Genomic DNA, 25,345 nt, shown 5'->3' with positions numbered 1-25,345 from the left:
TAAATAAGAATAAAATAAGTACACAAAACAAAACAGCTACAGAGCAAAGATAACTGTCCCTCCCTGTCTTCAACATCATGGACTGACGACCTTGCTAAAACAGATATAGATAGGAAGACTTTAATTGCATGCACTACATAAGGAAGAAACAAGCACACAAAGCAATAAAACAGTTACTTACAATAAATAAATAGCTATAAACAATAAAACAGCCACTTACACAGGAGAGGTGATTGTCCTGCCGGTCTTCAACACCACCAACTGATTACCTTACTCCAATGAATGGCCTGCACAAAGAAGAGACAGAAAGGAAGACTTTAATTACATGCAACACATTAGGATGAAAGAAGAACACAAAGCAATAAAACAGCTACTTAAAATAAATAAATAAATAAATAGCTACAAACAATAAATCAGCTACTTACAGAGTAGAGATGACAGACCTGCTGGTCTTCAACACCACCAACTGACCATCTTGCTCCAATGAATGGCCTGCACAAAGAAGAGACACAGAAAGAAACTCTTTAATTGCATGGACTACATTAGGATGAAACAAGCACACAAAGCAATAAAATAGATACTTACAGAGCAAAGATTATTGCCCTGCTGGTCTTCAACACCACTAATTGACCACTTGATCCAATGAATAGCCTGCACATATAAGAGACAGAGAAGGAAACTCTTGAATTGCATGCACTACATTAGGATGAAACAAGCACACAAAGCAATAAAACACTTACAATAAATAAACAGCTATAAACAATAAAACAGCTATTTTCAGAGGGGAGATGACTGTCCCCCTGGTCTTCAACATCACAACTGACCACATTGCTCCAATGAATGGCGTGCACAAAGAAGAGACACAGAAAGGAAGACTTTAATTGCATGTACTACATTAAGAGGAAACAGGCACACAAAACAATAAAACAGCTACTTACATAGGAAGGTGACTGTCCTACCGGTCTTCAACACCACCAGCTGACCACCTTGCTCCAATGAATGGCCTGCACAAAAAAGAGACACAAAAAGAAAGACTTTAATTACATGCACTACATTAGGATGAAACAAGCACAAAAAGCAATAAAACAGCTACTTACAATAAATAAAGAGCTATAAACATTACTTACAGAGTAGGGATGACTGTGCTGCTGGGCTTCAACACACCAACTGACCACCTTGTTCCAATGAATGGCCTGCACAAAGAAAAGACACAGAAGAGAACACTTTAATTGCATGTACTACGTTAGGATGAAACAAGCACATGAAACAATAAAACATCTACTAACAGAGCAAAGATGATTGTTCTGCTGATCTTCAACACCACCAACTGACCACCTTGATCCAATGAATGGCCTGAACATATAAGAGACACAAAAAGGAAGACTTTAATTGCATGTACAACATTAGGATGAAACAAGCAACCAAAACAATAAAACAGCTACATACAGTGGAGAGATGACTGTGCTGCCGGTCTTCAACACCAGCAGCTGCCCACCTTGCTACAATGAATGGCCTGCACAAAGAAGAGACACAGAAAGGAAGACTTTAATTGAATGTACTACCTTACAATGAACCAAGCAGAGAAAGCAATAAAACAGCTAATTACAGGGCAAAAATGATTGTTCTGCCGGTCTTCAACACCACTAGCTGACCACCTTGAGCCAATGCATGGCCTGCACATATGAGAGACAGAGAAAGAAACTCTTGAATTGCATGCACTACATTAGGATGAAACAAGCACACAAAGCAATAAAACAGCTACTTACAATAAATAAACAACTATAAACAATAAAACAGCTACTTACAGAACAAAGATGACTGTCCTGCTGGTCTTCAACATCACAACTGACCACCTTGCTCCAATGAATAGCCTGCACAAAGAAAGACACAGAAAGGGAGACTTTAATTGCATGTACTACATTAGGAACGAACAAGCACACGAAACAATGAAACAGTTACTTAAATAAGTAAACAGCTATAAACAATAAAACAGCTATTTACAGAGGGGAGATGACTGTCCTCCTGGTCTTCAACATCACAACTGACCACACTGCTCCAATGAATGGCCTGCACAAAGAAGAGACACAAAAAGGAAGACTTTAATTACATGCACTACGTTAGGATGAAACAAGCAACCAAAACAATAAAACAGCTACATACAGTGGAGGGAGGATTGTCCTGCCGGTCTTCAATACCACCAGCTGACCACCTTGCTCCAATGAATGGCCTGCATAAAGAAGAGACACAGAAAGGAAGACTTTAATTGAATGTACTACATTGCAATGAAGCAAGCACACAAAGCAATAAAACAGCTACTTACAGGGCAAAGATGATTGTTCTGCTGGTCTTCAACACCACCAGCTGACCACCTTGAGCCAATGCATGGCCTGCCCATAGGAGTGACAGAGAAAGAAACTCTTGAATTGCATGCACTACATTAGGATGAAACAAACACACAAAGCAATAAAACAGCTACTTACAGAGTAGAGATGACTGTTCTGCTGGTCTTCAACACCACCAACTGACCCCCTTGTTCCAATGAATGGCCTTCACAAAGAAGAGACACAGAAAGGAAGACTTTAATTGCATGTACTACATTAGGATAAAACAAGCACACAAAACAATATAACAGCTACTTACAGAGCAAAGATGATTATCCTACTGGTCTTCAACACCACCAACTGACCACCTTGATCCAATGAATGGCCTGCACATATGAGAGACACAGAAAGAAACTCTTGAATTGCATGCACTACATTAGGATGAAACAACCACACAAAGCAATAAAACAGCTACTTACCGAGCAAAGATGATTATCCTACTGGTCTTCAACACCACCAACTGACCACCTTGATCCAATGAATGGCCTGCACATATAAGAGACACAAAAAGGAAGACTTTAATTACATGGACTACATTAGGATGAAACAAGCACACAAAGTAATAAAATAGCTACTTACAGAGGAGAGATAACTCTCCTGCCGGTTTTCAACACCACCAGCTGACCACCTTGCTCCAATGAATGGCCTGCACAAAGAAAACACACAGAAAGAAACACTTTAATTGCATGCACTACATTAGGATGAAACAAGCACACAAAACAATAAAACAGCTACTTACAGAACAAAGATATTGTCTTGCCATTCTTCAATACCACCTCTTGATAGCTTCTTGCCACCCCCAGCATGCCCCGTGAAGTCATCCTCTGATGACCAGTGGACTTCGCAGTCTACATGAGCCCTGGGAATGGCAGCATCGAAGGGCTCTGCCATTCCCCAGGCTCGTACACACTGCAAAGCCTGTCAGTGCTCCAGTAGCTTCTTGCTGCCCCAGACGTGCTCCATGAAGTTGCCCTTTGAGTGCCAGTGGGCTTTTTGGTCTACATGAGTCCGGGAAGTGGTGGCAAAGAAGGCCTCAGCCAGTCCCTGGGCTCGCATACACAGCTAAGCCAGTGCTCATGGTAGCTTCTACTGCTCCTGCTGTGCTCTATGAAGTCGCCCTCTGAGCACCAGTGGGCTTCGCGTCTACGTGAGCCCAGGGAGTGGAGGCAAGGAAGGCCTCACCCAATGCCTGGGCTCATGTAGACTGTGAAGCTAGCTGTGCTCTCAACAGCTTCTTGACTCCCCCCTACCATCTGTGCCCTGCGAACATGCAGCCATAGGCTTACTTACCTTTTAGGCAGCCGCAGGAGGAGGCAGCAGTAATGCAGCAGCGAAGGCAGGTCATGAAGTCAGCGAGGACTCAGGTGTCTCAATCAGGAAGTCAGCAAGTAATGACACAAAAGCAAGGCCAGTAATGGTAGTGGGCCTGTGGTAACATGGTGACTGCAGTATATATAGGGCTCTCAGTGGTGGGGCGATCAGCGATCCAGTGAGTCAGTGAGCGGCAGGCGGGTAAGCAGGTGGAGCAACCATGCGGAGAGGCAGGGCGAGAAAGCAAGTGAGCTGTGACCATGCACAAGGGAGGAATGAGCTAGGTCAGGCCACGGGGCCGAACCGGTTCAGGGCTGCCACTATTCCTGATTTTTACTAGCTCTTCGTCCGAAGCAGTAGGAACCCACCTCTGATAGGCTTGCATAATGCATTAGATCAATGTTTCTCAAACTTTAAAATGAATGGATTTCAACTTCCCTGGTTAGAGAATTCTGGGAATTGAATATATTAAAGATTCCTTGATTGAGAAATAACTGCTTTAGAGTGTGCCCAGTTCTTCTCTGTAATTATGTGTTGACTGTAAGAATCCCTGTATAGGATCCAAACTCTATTTGTGATATTTTTCAAATAAGAAAACCTGCTCCTCTTTAGATACTACATATAAATAAACTTGACCTGTATTTTTCTAATACTATCATCCAGTAAATTTATAATACTAAGTGGCATAAATAGCTCTGGACATTTATATAATTTATTTTTCAGACCATTTATTCAGTTTCTTTCTGTGCCCTTGCTGTTGAGAATTGTTTTTTTTTATGTAATAGACTGCAGTGTCTATTGTCCATTGTCCCTTACTGAGGTTGTAATATATTAAATTAAATTGATGAGATATAATACATCCCCTGGGCAAAATTTCATGATTCAGGCAATTGGCTTTTTTTGGTCTTACCTCCTTGTAAGGATAATTTGGATCACTTTTTGCTCTTCCTCTTAGTACAATTATGTGAGCAATATAATTAAAACAGCAATCAATCCAGTAACTGTCTGAATAAAGTATCATGCCTTCGTATACTATAGTGAAAAGGTAGAGATCCTTGCAAGCAGTGATGGGAGGTGAGGTTTATGGCTGGTGAGGCACTGACATAGGGGTTTCAAATTTTTTTAGACTTGTGGACTTCAACTCTCAGAATTCCACAGCCAGACATGCTCAGTTCCGATTTAAAGCAACAGCATTTGTTTTTCTCCTTTGCGAAAGTTTTTTCTTTTTCTTCTCCCTCCCCCTCCTTCCTCTCTCCCTCCTTCCTCCCTCCCTCTCTCCCTCCTCTCTCAAACAGACACACGCACACAGAGAAGTTGGATCCCTCTCTCACTCACTCACTCTCAAACAAACACAAACACGGAAGTTGGACTGGATATATTTTCCAATGGCTTGAAAGCAGCTCCTCTGCCATACACCCTCACTTTCCCCTGCTGCCTTCCGATCCGAGCCTTTGATTGCAGGTGGAGCCACGTTGCCTTTTCAAACTTGTAATCAGTGAAGCTGGACTTATATACTTTTATCCAGCTGTCTATCTGTGTGTGTGTGTGTGTGTGTGTGTGTGTGTGTGTGTGTGTGTTTGAAAAGGCAACTTGCTCTGCATGCAATCAACCTTTTTGAATTCCTCCCCCTCCCTCCGACCCACACATGTACCTTTTCCAGCCGTTTCAGAGAGGATTTCAACTCTGCTCTTGCCTGCCATCATGAAAAAAAATGTAAAAGGAAAAAGGCATGAGCTCTGAGGTCAGGATGAGCTAGTTGCTGCCAGAGTCACCATGTGGATGACTCTGCTTAACTGTTTAAAAAAGCCTCTAAAAAAAAACGCCCTCTACAGGAGGCAGGAGAAAGACGTGCCTCATCCACATCAGGAATTTTTAGGCTTTTAACCCTTGCTTAGCTCTGCTCGAGTGATCATAAAGTCAGAGTAGATGAGGCACCTTGTTCTCCTGCCGCCTCCTGTAGAGGGCACTTTTTAGAGACTTTTTTAAACAGTTAAGCACTCAGCAGAATCATCCATGGTGATTCTGGCAGCAACTAGCTCAGCCTTTTTCCTTTTACATTTTTCTTTTCATGATGACAGTGGTGAGGCTCTCCCTCCCGACTGCACGTTCCTGCTTGCAAGGAGAAGTAGGTAGATTGGCAAACTAAAATGAAGTGGGTGTGTGCCTGAGTGGGTATGCCTGTGTATGTGTCTCTGTGTGCCCATGTTCCTTCAAGTCACTATTTGTCAGTGTTCAATTGGCATAGATAAATATGTGTTTTTGTTTTTTGTCCTCTTAATTCACATTTTAATATTGTCTAGCATTGTTTTGTCTTTGCTTAATTCCTTCTATATTTTGTATTTTAATTTTGTTTAATAAAATAAAAATTTGAAAAGAAACAAAGGAAATAATCTATAGCTTTGGCATAGAGAGCAGGTAAAGAGAGCCGAGGTGGCGCAGTGGTTAGGGTGCAGTACTACAGGCCACTTTAGCTGACTGTGATTTGCAGTTCAGCGGTTCAAATCTCACCGGCTCAAGGTCAACTCAGCCTTCCATCCTTCCAAGGTGGGTGAAATGAGGACCCGGATTGTGGGGGCAAGTTGCTGACTCAATTTGCTAAAAAATTTGTAAACCGCTTAGAGAGGGCTGAAAGCCCTATGAAGCGGTATATAAGTCTAATAAATAAATAAATAAACATACTAATGACTTAACTCCACTGCTCTTGCCATCTAACTATAAAAGAAATAGGTTCTTAAGCCTTTCACAGTGTTAATAATGGGATAGATGGAGAACAAGTTAAAATGAAATCTTCTTACGTGTGTTTAACTAACTACTCTAAACTACCTTAATTCAGTAATTAGTCTAAGTCTTATAGCGCTTTCTGATATAAAATGTAGGTGAAATAACACCTAATAAATATAATATAATATAATAAACAGGTAAAGTCACATAAGTGAAATAACATGCAAAGAAACCAACTGTAGAGATCCAGACTAAGTGAAATTTGGCTCAATAACTGGGGAAGGATTTTGGAGTAACTGTGAGAACGATTTTGGAGTCCAAGTGAACAGTCACTTAAATATGGACCAACAGTGTGTGGAAACAGCAAAACAAGTCAATGCAACCCTAGGCTGCATTAATAGAGGATAGAATCAAATCATTTGAAATAAGAATACCACTTTATAAAGACTTTATAAAACCTTAATAAGACCACACTTTGAACACTGCATCCAGTGTTGGTCATCACAATATTTTTTTAAATGTTGATGTTCTGGAAAGAGTACAAGCAAGAGCAACAAAGATGATTAGGGAGGTGAAGGCTAAAACATATGAAGAATGATTGCAGGAATTGGATAGAATAGAATATAAAGTTTATTATGGTCATAGACCAGCAAATGACAAGAATCTATTTACAATAATATTAAAATATAATACCAATAACAATAGTAAACAATAACATCCATAACAATAACATACATTGTATCATACAGTTTGGATCGTACCCATGTGTACTTGGTGGGTAAGTGACTATAATGACTATAAATATAGATTTTCAAAAAAATGTTCAAGATATCTACAAAAAATTGGTACAAGAAAACACCTTTAGTCCTGTAACCAAATTTTTCCTTGTGGTAATTACAGCAGCACAGAATTTTGCTACTGGAAGCATAGTAGTCGGGTTTGTATCCAGGAGGAGATAGTCTACATAAAAATTGTTTGGCCTCCCTGGTAATCTCTCTAGCAAGGGGAGAGAATATTCATTGATTGACCTAAAAGCACTGTATAACTCACAGTGCAATAAGAAATGTGTGATATCTTCAACTTCTCCTTTACCACATATACATACTCATTCCTCTATTGAAGTCTTATTATATCTGCCCTGGAGGAGTGCTGATTGGGAAGATATTAAATCTGGCTCTGAAGAATGCTATGCTGTATTTTGGGAAAATCAAGTCCTTTAAATATCTTGATGATTCCCACACATCCTGTTTAATTCTGTTCCTACTATGGAGAGGCATCGTATTTATTTCTGAATGGAATTCCATGTCTTTTATTCTATTAATGACTACTTGCACAAGTTTTGAAGGAAAAATAATTTTACTTATTTGTTTAGAAAATTTTTTGGCTGCCCATCTTAAACAGCTCTGGAAAGCTTACAAGAAATACACAATAGTTGTAATGGGTGTGTGGCACTTTTGAGGTGGCTAATGGAGTAGAGAACACCACACTTATTGTGTGCACTTTGCTCCCTCTATCTCCATCCTTCTTAATTTTAACTGAATCTTTAAATTAAAGATCTTTATTTATTTATTGTTTTATTATGCATTTATTCAATGCCAGCAAGTCACCCAGAGACACTTTGAGCTAGATGGGTGACATACAACTTTGATAAACACACAAACAAATAAACCTATATGGCTTTAACTGCATTGCAAATTAGTTCTTTGACATATATTAATTAAAGCTAAACAATGGTTTTTTTCCCATTAGATTGTTTCAGATTCCTTTGCTTAAACTAGGTTAACTATAAATCCATCACAAATTGTTTGAGGATATTATTGCTAATGTTTCTCTACAATAACTAGATATCATGTAGAATCACTGGATAGTAACTTTCAGTAACATCAGCAATAGTACATTTTTTGGATTATCTGAAATATTGCAGAATAGGTTTTGATTCTTAGCCAGCCTCTCAAGTAGGCATAGGCCTGCAGACTATCTTTCCAATATTGAGTATCTACATCAGGAATCCCCAAACTTAACATTTTTAATCCACTTTTTTCTTTTTAATGTCATCCTCTTTTTTTCCTTTATCTTTCTTTGTAGGAAATTTGGCATTTTGTATTTTTACTTTTTTCAATAAAATTATTTTTTTAAAAAAATGAACAGACAATCTTACACAGCCACCCCTAACTTATACAATAATATCTTAATCATCTGATTTTCACTATTTTTAAACAAGCTCTTATAAATGAATTGTTGAGTCAACAAATGCAAGAAGATTGTTATAATTGTAATTCTATTTTCTCTCTTTCACATTGCAGGAAATCCCAGGGAACAACCTTTGACAAAGTTTGTTGCCTTGCAAAGTAAAAATAATGCAGCCTTAAGAGAATTTGTTAAGGGAGTTTGATGTTTACTGACAAACATACAATTATATATGTGGTAGGAGTCACACAGGTTGTATGGCAGAAATGCTTTTCTCAAAAGCAAATATATTCCATTGAGATCTCAACTTTAACAAGCACCTTCATTAAAAATCTTCCACAGAATAGGTATTTATGGTATTTAAATAAGCAAAAATACAAATTCAGTATACTCTGAATCTGGTTGTTTTCTTGCAGAAGTTTTGTACCAAACGAGGTAATATCATTAGTGATAGTGATAGTACATTCTACTGGCTTGCCATGTAGGCTTCCAGGAATTTTCTAGCATTTTTGGACTTGGCTTTGTCACAGTTTCCCAGTTAAAACTATGGTTAAATCTGTCCATGTGTTGTGAAATTAAGTTTTCATATCATTATACAAAGACTAGACGTTAGGAACAGAACAGAATAACAGAGTTGGAAGGGATCTTGGAAGTCTCCTAGTTCTCTCTGTTCAAGCAGGAGACCCTATACCCATGATGGCATGTACCGCCCTCTCTATGGACATGTGCGCTGTCACGAGCTGGTCTTCACAGGTGCTGGCAAAGAGCCCCCAAACCAGCAAAAAACAGGCCATTTTCAAACCATTTGGGGGGCATTTTCAGGTTGTTTTTGGACCATTTTCAGGGCATTTTGGGGGCATTTTCAGCCTGTTTTTCAGGGCATTTTTCTGGATATTTGCAGGCCATTTTCAGGGTATTTTGGGGTTGTCCCAAAACTGACCAAAAAATTGGCATGTGTGCGCCAGCCAGCTGGTCTTCGGGTTTCCGGTACTAGAGTGCACACACACACACACGTTCCAGTTTGGGCACTCAGTGCCGAAAAGATTCACCATCACTGCCCTATATCATTACAGATAAACAGCTTTCTGGTCTCTTTTTCAAAGTCTCCAGTGATGAAGCACCCACTACTTCTGAAGGAAAGCTGTTACACTGGTTCATTGTTCTCAGTGTCAGGAAATTTCTTCTTAGTTCTAGGACAGTGTGTTTGTGTTATTCTAAACTGTGCATTTGCACAGCTTCTCTTGTTGGACACTGGCTGGTTACTTTGATAGTGGAGGGGTGGTTTTACAGTAGACCCGTGTTCCAAACTTGCTGTCATTGCCTCTGCTGATGAAAATATCTAGGAAAGATAGTGTATTGTGGTTTCCTTCTTCCCTGGTGAATTTTATTCTTTTGAAGATGTTATTGATGGTTTGGGGTGTGTTCTTCATTTGGTATTTTTTATTATGAGAAAAATGTCATCTATAAAGAGGATCCATACTTTGGGTTGTTATGTATAGGAATCCTATGGATTCCAGGGACTGCATTACAACCACTGCTTTTTTTTAAATTGGATTGGTGTTCACTGGGATGAAAATTTCTTTTGTCTTCTAGTAATTCTTTTGCATTTTGTATATATTGTGAGCTGTCCATGATAATGATGGTTCACTAAGATAGTAATCATTTGGTCTTTCTTTTGGTTTTTGATGGCTGTTTTGTCCTCTGCTCTAAGTTGATATAAGTTTTATAATAAGATAGATCTCCTACAAGTATGTGATAAATGAGTGTGGGGGGGGGGTACTTTGTATAAAGTTTAAACATATTGGGTTTGGAATGTGTTTTCTCATTGGTTAGCATAATTTGAGCCATAAAGCATCTAGAAAGCAATTGTACATTTCTATGTAACAACATATAACATTCTTTAATATTTTAGCATGATCTTATTAATGATTAATTCAATGGTGAAATCTAAAAATTTTCCCTACTAGTTCTGTTGGCGTGGCTTGGCGGTCATGTGGCTGGGCCAAGTCTCTGTCACTTCTTTGCCCTTATGACCTTCAAAAAGAAAATATACCAATTATTTCATGCATTTAATATTTAAACAAGAATAATGAAGAATACTTATGTGTAAGAATACTTACATAAGAGCAATAAAAGTATTGTCTTCAACTCACCAATGATAATGACTTACAAAAAGAAGATATACATGATACACAAATTGACCCATTTAATATGTAAATAAAAATAACAGAAGTATACAAAACAATAAAAGAGGTACACAAATATTTACATAAAAGTTAGCAACTTTTAACTGGTATGGTGAGTGTATGAGATTTGCTTGTGATTGAATGAATGGCCCACTTTTTATTATTCCATTACCGTTGTATTTTATGTGTTTTAACTATTACGTGGGGATTGTATGAGTGAACAAATGAGTGTGTTTGATTCGGAGGGCCTGCCGGGGAACGCGGGAGCCATAGGGGTGGTTGAGGGAACCACGGACATGGGAGTGGGCCGGGGCATTATGGTCGTAACAGGGAGGGGCAGATATGGCGGGGACTTTAAGGCTGGCCATTACCGGGGAAGGAGGGCTCGCTACGTCATAGAGATCCCTCCTTCCGGCCCTATGAGTCCCACTCCAAGGCCAGATGGCGCGAGTAATCAGGACCCTGGTCTCAGGCTGTTGTCGCTAAATGCCAGGTCTGTAGTTCATAAGGCTCCCCTCGTCCGGACTTAATTTTAGACGAGAGGGCAGACCTGGCATGTATTACTGAAACCTGGCTGGGCCCGGAGGAGGAGTCCCCCTCGCAGAGATGTGCCCAGAAGGTTTTCAGGTGCTTCATCAGCCGAGAGCCCAGGGAAGGGGTGGAGGTGTGGCTATTGTTATCCGAGAGTCTCTAGTACCTCGTAGGATCCCTGCTCCGGAGCTTGTCGGGTGTGAGTCCCTGCTGGTGAAGTTGGACCTCAAGGGTCAAGTGGGTTTGCTGTTAACGTACCTGCCTCCCAACAGCGTTGCAGCAGCCCTCCCCTCGCTCCTCGAGTCGGTAGCCGAGCTGGCAATTGAGTTCCCCAGGCTTATGGTTCTGGGGGATTTCAATTTGCCTTCGCTCAGTGAACACTCTGATGGAGCGCAGGAGTTCATGGCTTCCATGACAGCCATAGGCTTGACCCAGGTAATTCGGGGCCCAACCCATTCAGCGGGTCACACGCTCGACCTCGTATTCCTCTCGGAGCAGTGGACTTGTGATCTTGGTCTGAGGGGTAATGAGATCATACCCCTGTCGTGGTCAGACCATTGCCTACTGAGGCTTGACTTTCGGAGGCCAAACCTCCGCTGTAGGGAGGAGGAACCGACCAGATGGTTCCGCCCCAGGCGACTTATGGATCCCTTGAGGTTCCAGACGGAGCTTGGGGCTATTCCTGATACTCTCACCCACAGTCTGGTGGAGACCTTGGTTGCTGCCTGGAACTCGGCAGCGATGGGGTCCCTTGACCGGATTGCGCCACTACGGCCGCTCCGAGGCTGTGGATCCAGAAGGCCCCCTTGGTTCACCGAGGAACTCCGGGAGAGGAAGCGCCAGAAGAGACGCCTAGAGCACTCGTGGAGATCCAACAAATCCGAATCGAGCCGAGCACTTTTAACATCGTGCATCAAGGATTACATCAGGGCAATTAGGACAGCAAAAAGATCTTATATTGCCACCTTGATTGCCTCCGCCGAGTCGCGCCCAGCCGCCCTGTTTAGGATAACCCGTTCCCTCCTAAATAGGAGGGATACGGGGGACCCCTTGCAGGGTAGGGCTGAAGAGTACGTCCAGTTCTTGGCGGACAAAGTTGCTCGGTTTCGGTCGGAGTTGGACTCCGATTCTGCAGATCCAGCCGAGGCACAGGGGGATAATCTGGTAGACCATCGCTGGGTTGAGTTTCAGGATGTTGCCCCTGGGGACGTGGACAAGGCCATGAGAGCTGTGAGTGCCTCCACATGTGTACTGGACCCGTGCCCCTCCTGGCTGGTTGTCAACAGCAGGGAGGTGACACGGGGCTGGATCCAGGTGGTTGTTACCGCCTCCCTTCGGGAGGGGGTCTTTCCCCCCGCACTCAAAGCGACGGTGGTGAGACCCCTCCTGAAGAAACCATCTTTGGATCCAGCCGTTCTTAACAATTACCGTCCAGTCTCCAACCTCCCCTTTGTGGGGAAGGTTGTTGAGAAGGTGGTGGCCTTTCAGCTCCAGCGGGCCTTGGAGGAAGCCAGCTATCTTGACCCATTCCAGTCTGGCTTCAGACCTGGCTACAGCACAGAAACCGCTTTGGTCGCATTGATCGATGACCTCTGGAGAGCCAGGGATCGAGGCCACGCCTCCATCCTGGTTCTCCTTGACCTCTCAGCGGCTTTCGATACCATCGACCATGGTATCCTTCTGCGACGACTGCGAGAGGTGGGGGTGGGAGGCACTGTTTTGCAGTGGTTCTCCTCTCACCTCTCAGACAGGTCGCAGTCGGTGTTAGTTGGGGGGCAGAGATCGAACCCTAGGCTCCTAACATATGGGGTGCCGCAGGGTTCGGTCCTGTCTCCCCTACTTTTCAACATCTACATGAAACCGCTGGGCGAGATCATTCGGCGGCACGGGATAAAATACCACCAGTATGCGGACGATACCCAGCTGTATCTATCCGCCCCGTGCCAACTCAATGAAGCGGTGGACATGATGAACCAGGGACTTGAAGCTGTTAGGGACTGGATGAGGGCTAACAAACTCGTGCTCAACCCGGATAAGACCGAGTGGCTGTTGTGTTTCCCTCCCGCCAATTTGGCAAATATTCCATCTCTCAGGCTGGGGGGTCAAACATTATACCCCTCAGACAGGGTCCGCAACTTGGGAGTCTTCCTGGACCCACAGCTGACTTTCGAACACCATTTGTCAGCTGTGACCAGGGGGGCATTTGCCCAGGTTCGCCTGGTGCACCAGTTGCGCCCCTACCTGAACCGGGAGGCTCTCACAACAGTCACTCGTGCCCTTGTGACCTCTAAGCTGGAGTACTGCAATGTGCTCTACATGGGGCTGCCCTTGAGGAGTATTCGGCGACTTCAGCTAGTCCAGAATGCAGCCGCGCGAGCGATTGTGGGTGCACCTCGCTTCACCCACGTAACACCTATCCTCCGCGAGCTGCGCTGGCTACCTGTCGATCTCCGGATACGCTTCAAGGTGCTACTTGCCACCTATAAAGCCTTCATGGTAGTGGATCTGGGTACTTGAGAGACCGCCTACTGCCGATCACCTCCACACGACCCATTAGATCTCATCGTTTAGGCCTCCTCCGAGTTCCATCCGCTGGCCAATGCCGACTGGCCACCTCGCGGAGGAGAGCCTTCTCGGTGGTAGCCCCGACCCAATGGAACGATCTCCCCGTGGAGCTTCGTACACTCACCACCCTCCAGACCTTCAGCACAGCCCTTAGAATCTGGCTATCCCGTCAGGCCTGGGGCTAAAGATTGTAACCCGCCCGAATGGTATGAATGTTGCGTTTTAATCATGTACTGTCTTATATGTAAAAGTCTGTTTTCCCCCCCTTCCTTTTGATTGTGAGCCGCCCTGAGTCCCCCCAGGGAAAAGGGCGGCATACAAATAAACAATCTAATCTAATCTAGTGGTCTTTCACTTTAAGATGTTTCCACATCGATTTTTCATTGGTGCTCTCCTTACTTCCACTTTTCTTGATCTTGAGTCTGGGAACATTGGCTGAACGATAGTGTTCTCATAGCCACTTTTTCACTGCAGGAATAGGGTCCAATTTTGGAAGAGGTAGGCCAGTAATATTGATTGTCATGAGGTTGATTAAATTAGAAATGGTAAGGCGACTTCTGCTCTGTGAACATATGAAATTCATTTTCGAGAAACCCATTTCCACTTCTGCAGAACTGACAGCAATTGTTCAGACAATATATTTCGCTTTTTTAACACTGTCAGGAATTGCATAGTACTCGAATCTTTTAACACATTCTCCAAAAAATCTCTGTAGTCGTTGATGTTAATGTTGTAATTGAAAATGTCACCAAATGTGCGTAGTTGTTCTTCAGCTCTGTCAATAAAACTACTACTTCTGAAAAATCCCAGTACTCTGGCACCAAAAAGTATAGAAATTGTAATTTATTCATGAGGTCTTGCAATTGGCTACCTGTTTTTAAATGTTCACAGTCCACTAGTCTTTTCTGCAAATTTGTTATGATGTTTCCTAAAAGTCTTTCCCGATGAAGTCCAACAAATTTATGATTTTCCAAAACTTATGTTTTTGAAGGTTTCTGAAATAATTAGTCCATCAACTTTTATTTCGTATGGGCCCTTTCCCTTTGCAAGCAGTTCAAATGCTTTCATTGATCTTCTCACCAGATTCTCAGCCTTTATAATGTCTGTACTGCTTGTTTGAAGTGCAGTTGAAAGAAGTGAGATTTCTTCCAGAATTTCAATTATCAATGCCAAATCATTTAAAAAATATTTATTTTCCAGACAGGCAGCCATACCTGAGTATTTTGCATTCACATGAAAATACTGATGTAGTACTGGATAAGCACACCACATAGCTATGGTTGCCCTTAAACTACAAGCAGCCCATCTTGGCCCAAAAGTCTACTAATCTTTACGATGCTAATGTCAAATTCTTTGGATATTTTGTCAAGTTCAATTCAATTCCTATTGGATTGCTGAAAAATAGAGCATATTTTATCTATCTATCTATCTATCTATCTATCTATCTATCTATCTATCTATCTATCTATCTATCTATAAATGAGTTGGAGATGATGGTTCAAGCAGTGCCATATGATGATGTTTGGAAACTCTTTTGCTATCCTAGTGCTCACTCCAGATTTTCTCCCAAGCATAATACTGGCACCATCAGAGCAAATTGCTTTTAAATTTCTTTGTAGGTAGTTCTGGGTAAACCCAACCTTATATAAACCTCAATCTTGAAATGCTTCCATTCTTTGGACACATGAATACCACTCTCTATTGCGAAGTCATATTTTGCACTTGCAACCTAGTTTCTTGTTTGAAACATCCAATCCCAGACACTTTTCTTGGAAGTTGCCATATTGCTGCCCATGTCCAACAGTCAGGGAGAGTGATTTCAATTTCGGGCTAGAGTGACTCAATACTTGGCTTGCTGCTTTCTCTGAGTCCAAGTTCAAGTGGTGGAAGTGGTGGTGCTTTGGATCATCCAAAGTCAATTCTGGTGGTGGTTGTGACAGTTTTGGTTTCTTGGCCAAGAAACCAAGGTTTGTTGCCTTTTCATCCTTGCTGGTAAAGGCTGTTACTGCAAAAGGAAGAAAAAGAGCAGTGATGGAAGCAACACAAAAGCACACAAGACACAAAAACACAAGAAACTAGTTTTAATACAAAAACAACACAAAAGCAACACAACACACACAATGCAGAAGTAGCTGCACCTCACACAAAAGAGCCCCTGCCACAAGCAGAAAACTCACAGAACCACAAAGAGCTCAAAGAGCACCTTGCACATCTACAAAAAACACAATGCCATTGTGCAACTCTCACACAATGTAAAAGCACACAAAATGTCCCCTGTAACAACAAGCAGGAAACTCACAGTCATAGTCACAGAGAACTCACAAAACAAGTATCACAAGCACAAAATGTCACATACAGCTTGGTGTGATTTTGTGTGTTTGTGTAATGAGCATGAAACACTACATAAACACACAAAATCTCAGAAAGCTGCACAAATCTAAAAATATAAAAGCAGCTAAAACTTTATAAATTTTAAATGGCTATTATTTCCTTTAAAAAAATCTTAAAAAACCCCAAGTAACCTTTTTTTTTAAGTTAAAAAAAACCCCACTTTCTGTACTTACCCAATTGAAGGCACAAGGCAGGCAGGCAGGCAGATTCAGTTGCTAGCTGAAGAGATAAACTGCAGGCAGAGTTAGTTGCAGACAGAAAGCCGGGGATTTCAAAAGGAGCTGAGCAGGCGAACAGCAAGGCAGACGTTCTTCAAACAGCAAGGCAGTTCAGGATTTGGTCCGAAGAGCCAAGATAAGCAAGCTGGAAGCTAGGGGGAAAGTTGGTAGTTAGCCAGGCGGCTTAGCCACACCACGCAGGGGAGCCCAGGGAGCCGGGGCGGAGGGAACATTGTCACAATTGGCAATGCTTACCCTGTTTGAGTGGGCAGCTGTCAGTGAGGCTTCTTAGAAGTTCTAGGAGAGGCTTCTGATTGAGGCTTCTGATCGAGCAGGGGTCAAGCAGACAAATCAAGTAGCAAAGGGACCTTATATGGGGGAAAAGTGAAGCACCAAGCAGCCGGAAGCGGCGAGTGAGCAGGCAAGTGGGCGAGGGTGGGGCCACCAGGGATTTTTATCCCTGGTTTGGAAAACCATGGCCTATCTTCATTACCAGTTCGGACGAACTAAGCCGAACCAGTAAGATTTCACCCCTGGACTAATTGAATATTCAAGGTTGTGTTTCCAGCATTATAAAAAGTTTTCAGATTATTAAAGTTTTTAGTAAATTTCTGGGTAATTTCTCTCTCTGGCTGCTTTCAACTCGTTCTTATCAAAATTTTGCATATCTTCCAACCAGTTCTTATCAGAATTTAATATTTTGTAAAAAAAAAACTAGACCAGGGGTATCGAACTCAAGGGCTGGGGGTAGCCCCGCCCAAACTCTGTTTTCACTGGCAGAGGACTGCAGAAGGCCATCGTTTGGCACTCTCCCTGGTCTTGCCTCCCTCTACTGGAGACAATGGATCTGACCAGCCTGACCAGCCCAACATGGACATGGAGCTGGCCATTCCCCCCCCCCCCCAGCCACGCTACCCTTCCCCTCCCAGGTCAAACACAATCATAATGCGACCATCAATGAAATCGAGTTTGACATCTAGACACATTAATCAAAAGCACTCCTTGTTATTAAAAACAGTTACTCAGTGAGTTCCCACTTCTTGCTCCCATAGCCTACATGGCAATCATCAGAAGTTTCCTCCAGTCAAGCTGGCTTTTAAAAATTTCAGTTAGAATGACACATGAATTAAGAGGTAATTTGTTCAAAAGGATGTTAGCATTAGTTCCACCTCTACAGCAAAGTAATTCATTTTCATCGCTTTAGTGGTATTTTAAATCAAATTTAAGTAAAATATTCCACAATGGGTAGAAGAATAAAGATGAAAGACTTAACCACTCTCCATAACCAAAAGATGGAAAATGAGTGGTATAGTACTCTTGCTGGTCCAAAGATCAGTATATTCCACCTTTTAAAGAGGCATTTAAAAGTTATCTTAGATAACTTTGGAAATAATTTATTTAAATCCATTATTTGTACTTCTATCATTGTAAGATTAGTAACAGTTCCAAGATTCAAATCCTTATTTGATTAAAATGATTCAATTTACTTTGTTTCTCATCCTCCATATACTAAACATGAATTGTTCCATTTTAGTTATTGCTTTGTCATTTTCTGATATTACATTATTATATTTCTGCATTAATTATTTACACTTTTAATTGTCTTTTTTTAAACATTGCAATTGAACTTAAAACAATACTTGGAAAGCTTGGGAATGGATACACCTTCCAACTGCAAATAATATCTGGAAAGGAGAGGGTAACGTGTACATTAACACATTATTATTATTATTATTATTTTACACACGCAAACACAGATCCGCATCCCGCCAGTCTCTGTTGCTGCAAAGGCAAGGATGAGGGCCGTCCCGTGTAGTTTCGCAGCGATCCTGAGAGCCATGCCTCCCTTGCCTCCCAAGGCTAAACATCTTTCAGCGGACAGCAAAAGGCTGGAAAATGTGTGTTACGCCAAGGAGCCAAGGGAAGGGCGACTCAAGGGCCCTGAGCGGTCTGAGGGCAGGAAGGGCAACCGTGCCTCACCTCGCGGGGATGAAAAGCTCCCACCGCCGCTTCTTTGCCAAAGCAGCCAGCAATCACCGGCGTCGGCCCGCCTTCTGATTGGCTGAATGGAGGCAATTGGGGCCGCCTCTCCCTAATCTCCTCATTTTTCTCTTCGCGCGCTCCCGGGACCGCCAGACCAACAGCCAGCGAGCGGCAGCGGGTGGCTGAATGTTTTGTGTTGCTATAGCAGCAGGGATTGTTGTTGCAGCTCCTTGAGGACCGCCGCCCCCTTCGCTTCGCTTGCGCGACTCGTCGTTTCGCTTCGAACTTCGCGGGCGGCGGGAAGGCGCTGAGTGCGAGAGGTTCGGCCCCCTCTTCCCCGACCCCAAGCGCTACTAGCAAGGCGAGCAGCGGCAGCGGCGGTGGATGTCGGTGCTGGGCGTGTGAGCGAATGCGTTTGCCTACAAGGATCCTCGGTACACTTTTTGCCGGTCAGAGGAGAACTTAATTCACAATAAAGTTTACAAATACGGTAGAGCGAGAAGCACCCCCTCTCGTTTCCTCGTTATTTTTGTCACTCGTGGGAGTCCGCCTTGTCAGAGTCAGGGAAATAGTTCGTTTTTTCCTCACAACATGCTTGCGAGGTAGGAAGCCTGGCCTCCCGAGAATGATCAAAAACATTGGTCTTCAGGTGTGCCCTTGGTTTTGAGACCAGATCTTTCAGGAGAGGATTTTCTTTTCCTGAAATAATACTGGTGAGTTGATGGGATTAAAAATCGGAGAACTTTGGATATTGTGATTTTGTGTCTGTGTCTTTTTTCTCTCCACACCCCTGCTTCTTTTGTTTTTTATCTGGGAAAAATTTAGAGCTGTGCAGATTTTATTGATGTATTAAATCAGGGGTGAGCAGTGCTATATCTGTTAAATATCTGCTTTATGATCTACTACAAGCAAAACTTCATTTCTGTTTCCTGCCTTCCATCTGTATCAGTAATAGCAGGGAGAGTGTGTTGTGGTGTGCAAGTGAAGATAGCAAGGGTAAAGGTATGAGAATTGTGATGTGTTGCCCATTGTTTAGTGAACCCTTTGGCCACTAAAGTTCCTTCCAGATACTGGATTCCGACTGATTATTACCCACTTTTAAAGAAGCCCAAGCTTACACTTTTTGTTTTAAATATTTGAAATAAATCACTGGCTTTTTGAAAATATAAACTACATATAGTCACCAATAAGTCTTTAGTTTAGTATTGAAAAGAAGATTGGAGTAAATTGCAGGTTTATATACAGGAAAAGTATTTATAGGGGAGGGACCTGCATTTATCCCCACAGGGCAGAGAACATAGGATGTCTGATAAAATGTGAAATGTTTAATTTGAACTTTTTGCACTGCACAGGTATGAGGAATACAAATAAAGAGTCGCATGGACCTACAGATCGATATGCACCATGTGGCAAGTACACTATTTATTCTCATGTGCTTTTTTTAAAAATGGAAAAACTGAATTGTAACCCATTATCCTTGGATAGCTTATATTTAAAATAATGTGAATGTTATTATCATAAGATATGCAACATGGTTAAATACACTCAATAAACTGAACATTTCAGATCCTAATTTATAGGTATTTTTATCTAAAAGGAATAGAAATGTACAGATAATTTATTTATTCATAAAATTTATTGACTAATCATCTTACTATAGAGTAATTCTGGACAGCTTAGAATCATAAAAATATATCAGTACATATACATTAAAACATAAATTAAAACCAAAATTAAAATCTAAAGACACATGGGGAGAACCAGGAAAGAGTGGGTTGAGGGGGAAATCTATTATTACTCAATCAACCATCTCCACTGTGCAGTTCCCCCATTGGGACCCAAGCCAACTGGCAGAGCTACATCTTTAGGCCTTTACGAAAGACTAGAAGTGTTGGGCCCAACCTTACATTTGGGGGGGTGGGGGTGGGGCAAAATGTTCCAGAGTGCAGGAGCAACAGTATAGAAGGCTCTTCTCCTGGACCCCGCCAGCTGGAATTATCGGGGTGACAGGGCCCGCAACATGCTTCCTCTGCCAGCAAGAGTGGGTTGGCAGTCATAGCCACAGATTCCCATGGAGGTTCCATGTGGAAAGGGATAAAGAAATCTAAAATTTTTACAAAATTGGAAACCTTTATTTATTTATTTATTTTTACTTTTCCTACGGGACTTGGCATGAAAAGTTAGAGGACAGACAGATTAAATATGTGCAATGCTTATCAGGCCCAAGTATTTTTCCTGTTACTGATTTTTCCTGTTACAGATTGTTGAGGGCACTAAACTGACTCTGTAAACCACTTAGAAAGGTATGAAGCAGTATATAAGTTTAAGTGCTATTGCTATTATGTACTCAAATATAAGGTTTTGGAGGGGTTTTTTTTTCTTTTTGTTCCTTTTCTCTAAACTTTAATTTACCATAGCCTAGTATGACTATCTAACTCTAGTACATATTATTTTTTTTCGTCAGAATTACTGATGCTTCTATGCCATCTTTTTAAATAGCTATGCTATCAAGGCAACTTATAAGTAACATGAACAACAATTGGTAAGATTGCAAGAAATATTTAAGAAAAACGGGGCCTTCCCTCTTATGGCATTAACTTCATGGGCACTTAATGATAATGGTTCTTTTCAGAGCATCATACATCCCAGGTGGAGTAGATTTTGAGGTAACATAAATGTTCTGCATTTCCCTTAAAAACATTACATCACATATTCCAGCTGCAGCAGATGCACTCTCTGTATGCCTGCCCTATGGAATAGGATCCAGTGAAGTTGATGTAGACCAAACCATGCTGTTTTAGAATCTGTTTTAAAAAATCTAGCACCTTTAAGAGACCTTATGGTTAGGTTAGGACATCTATTCCCTCTATAGGATATTTTGGTCATTTTCACCAGTTCTTGAGCTTTGCTTGCATTATGTTCATTTTCAAATATCTTGCTCATTTCATCTCTTCTCATTTGGTTGATCAAAATACCTTGCTTCTTCTTGATTCCTTCCCTTACATTGATTCCTTAAATTCCTGCTGGCTTATGTCAATTTGAAAGCTGCCCAGCTATATTTTTAAGATGAAATAAATCAACTTTATTTACCTAATATCATATCATCTACATACCTAGATTTATATCAAGTTTATTACAATAATTTTAGCAACAGTAATAAATTACATAAATACATGTAAAGGTTCCCCTTGCACATATGTGCTATTTGTTCCTGACTCTAGAGGATGGTGTTCATCTCTGTTTCAAAGTCGAAGAGCCAGCACTGCCTAAAGACATCTCCGTGGTCATGTGACCGGCATGATTAAATGCCAAAGGCACACGGAATGCTGTTAACTTCCCACCAAAGGTGGTTCCTGTTTTTTCTACTTGCATTTTTACATGCTTTCAAACTCCTAGGTTGGCAGAAGCTGGGACAAATAACAGGAGCTCACTCCGTTACAAGGCGCTAGGAATTCTGCCAATCTTTCTGATCAACAAGCTCAGCGTCATGCACATGTAAATATGTATGCCAAAACATTCAACAATATTTACTTCAATCAAGATAAATTTGGAAAAAAACAGTTGATTCCTTTACTTATTTTTATTAGTTATAGTTACTTATCTGCTAATTTCCTGAACTGGCTTAATTAAGCACAGGAGTTCTTATTAGAAAAAGGGAGCACAAAACAACATGACTAACATTTAACTTCACCTAAATTCATTGATAATAGGACATTTTTTGATAACTATGTGATAGGAAAAGTTGGTAGGTTAAAGTAATTGTGGAGTTTTCTTTGCTCACATATTTTACATGTACTTTTCATAATAGTGTTGCCAGGAAGATCAAAGTACTGAGGACTTATAGCTGAGTTAATGTACATGAATCAGAAAAACAATATGCTGGCATACGTTTTGCTGCCCTGATGGCCAAACTATAATCTGCTTCTGTAACAAGATTTATGAATGGTCCTGACTTTATAGCTTTATGGCTGGACAATTTAAGGGCAAAAATTATAAGATTCCTCTGGTTTTATTTCATTCTCTCCCAACATAAGCAGAGGAAAGACTATCACCACTTACGCTCTTTAGACTGAGATGGGGCCTGGCTTGGGCACTGAATTTGGGTGCCTGGTGCAAAGGATTTAAATGACCTTAGTGATAAGTCACCAGTGTGAAAATGCTCTACATAGGTAATCTGTCATTCAGGCTATTTCTAAATAAGGATCTACTTGTTTTCTTGAAAGTTGATAAACCTCTGTCCAAAAATAAACCATCTGAGAAGCCAATGAGGCAAAGAAATATGGTACAAAGTGAAGCAGGAAAAAGTTTTACAGTACATTGAGAGAGTTCCCTCCTACTTCATTCTGGCCATTCTGCTAAGAAGCACACAAAGAAAAAAAAGTAGAACGTAGAGGCTAACAAAATTCTTATTTTCTTAATTTAACAATTTTCTGAATGAATCTTACTAATCAGAAAGGTTTAATCTTGGGAATTAACCTTTCCAGATGAAGATGATACCATTAATCTAACTTCGGACCAGTTAACTGATCTTCCTATCATCTTGGCTAGTAAAAGGAAGTTTAAGAACGTGTTGATTTTATCCCATTTCCAAATTAATATTCTAAATTGATAGTTGTGTAGAAACCCCTTCTTTCCTTCCTTTCTTCCATCCATCCATCCATCTATCCCTCCATAAACTTTTTGCAAGACCCATAATTGCACAGTATTAGTAGACAGTGGTTACTATTTTATGTTCTATGAATGATACTGAGATCATTGAATCAGACATTGACCTTAAAAGAGCATTGAGGTTTCTGACTCATTACTGTAAGGAGCAGGAGGTAACTGTAAACTCAATTATCTTCTCTGTAAACTCAGAAGATAAAGTCAAGATAGACAGACTGATAGAAATTTTATTTTGGTCATTGACCATTAAAATATATAGATATAAATTATTTATAAAAATAAAAGGGATAAAAATCTAAGTTGAATAAAGCAAAATTATCCCTTAACAACAATAACTATCACAAACCATTTGTGCTATATACATAATATAGCAATATTTTGCTATTTTGGAGAAATAGATTTATCTTGGTTATTTAATAGATAGTGGGAATAATAATTATCAGTGTGCCCTGTAAATTTTAATAGAAGAGGAATAATCAACTGGTGATAGATATCCCTATAGAAATGACAATACAGAAGAAAATGGGCTGTGGTTTCTATGGCACCTGTATCATAGTGGTGGTATTGGGTTTCATGCGGTTTTCCTATATTTTCCTCTGAGAATTGATGTGAGGAAATTTTTTAATCAAGCAAACAGTAAGGATTTCCTGAATTTGAGAAGTAGTATGAAATAAATATTTATATTAATAAATGCTAAATGTTGGTTATTTACAATTATATTATGAGAAAGAAAGTGTATATGGCTTTTGACTTAATATTAATCTAACTTTAAGATTAGGCTATTGGCATGATTTATTGGCATAGGCCAGGACATTGGCAACAGAAGGCAGAGAGACAGGCACATGGAAGATTGGAGGGCACACATGTTGTTAGGTTATCTTGCATTGCATGAGATATCCACAGCAGTGGCATCTGAGAGAAAGTAGTGGGAGGAAGAAGAACTGAGTTATACTGAGAAGGTTTGGAGTATGGAAGAGTATGAGTAGATCCCAGATTGGAACTCTATTCCTTATGCTGAAATTATGTTGCAATAAAAAACAAATGAGCAGGGCCATTATATCATTGCTGACTGAAGCAATGTAGAAAAGGGAAGAGAGATGGTGGGAGGTTTGGGGGGCTTAGACAATCAATAGCATTTACCCTGCTGGGAGCATCTATTGGGAGAAAGACTTAGATACCAGTCTTGCCCTACTCACCTCATTACAATCTCAGAAGATCCCTCAGAAGATTTTGTTTATGCCCAAACACTAACATGCTAAAATTAATCTTTGTTTTTGCTAAATCAAAAGAGTTAAGTGAGTTTGGCAGAACCTCCAGAACATGATGGTTTGTTTTGGATTCACAATAAAATACTTTTTTTTATTTTGTGTATACCCTTACTATATATATTCTGAGTATTTTTTTTCTTTCTCATTCCTTTTTGCCTTGTATTACTTTTTGTTCTTAAACATGTATATTGTAAAATCTAATGTGGCTTTTTTGTTTTAGAAAAGACAAATGTTAGACCATAAATAAATATTGTTTAAAGTGTGTGAGAGAGGGGAGAGGGAAAGGGGGGGGGAGGGAGAGGGAGGGAGAGAAAGAGACCAAAACATGTTGCACTAGTCAAATACACTGAGCTGGAAGTTTAGAAGGGGTTGCAATCCAGTTGCACAGAAATCTGATGCATCTTACCTGTTTAAGAGTCACACAAGACAAATTCATATGATTTTTCCAGGGTGATTAGATCACATTTGGATCATTTTTCGTCCTCCTCTCCATGGTCTATATGCCTACCTTTCTCATGATCTTTCCTCTTCTCTTCTCTTTTATAACATTGTCTTGTTGCCATTCCTATCCACTGCAAATGTCCATTTAGCCTGGTCTCCCTTCTTCCACTCTTCCTATGCACTGTTTTTGATAATTTCCAATTATCTGTCCTTAGGTTCTTGCTTTGGTTCCCAGTGACCTTTCTCTTTTTCGTAGCTTCTTGGTTGGAATATCTGTGCAGCAAGTCTTGTCTTATATGGAAGGTTATGTGCTTTCGTATTTTATACTATATTTTCTGCAACTTTCTGCATTTTCTCTTCATTTCCTATAGCTAGACCTTCCTACATTAATGGTCCAACTTACATCTATAGTTGGAGATTTTGTACCATAGTGCGTTATTTTCTTCACAGACCACTCTCTAGAATTTGAGTTATAGTATTTATGATTTTTTGAAACC

At 40.9% G+C, this 25,345-nt stretch overlaps 1 protein-coding gene across 3 annotated transcripts in view; it reads left to right on the top strand.

Annotated features, from left to right (window-relative positions):
• CZH7orf57 (chromosome Z C7orf57 homolog) overlaps nucleotides 1-25,345 on the top strand; it is an 83,938-nt gene that overhangs the window by 13,321 nt on the left and 45,272 nt on the right. For all 3 annotated transcript variants that reach the window (XM_032238226.1, XM_032238225.1, XM_032238228.1), the window contains exon 2: nucleotides 19,827-19,883. In XM_032238226.1, the coding sequence (XP_032094117.1) occupies nucleotides 19,829-19,883 (55 nt within the window). In that variant the 5' untranslated portion in view covers nucleotides 19,827-19,828. The remainder of the gene's footprint in view (nucleotides 1-19,826; nucleotides 19,884-25,345) is intronic.

This window comes from Thamnophis elegans, chromosome Z (assembly GCF_009769535.1).
Source record: "Thamnophis elegans isolate rThaEle1 chromosome Z, rThaEle1.pri, whole genome shotgun sequence".
NCBI classification, from domain to species: Eukaryota; Metazoa; Chordata; class Lepidosauria; order Squamata; family Colubridae; genus Thamnophis; species Thamnophis elegans.
This window is presented reverse-complemented; position numbering and strand designations above follow the sequence as displayed.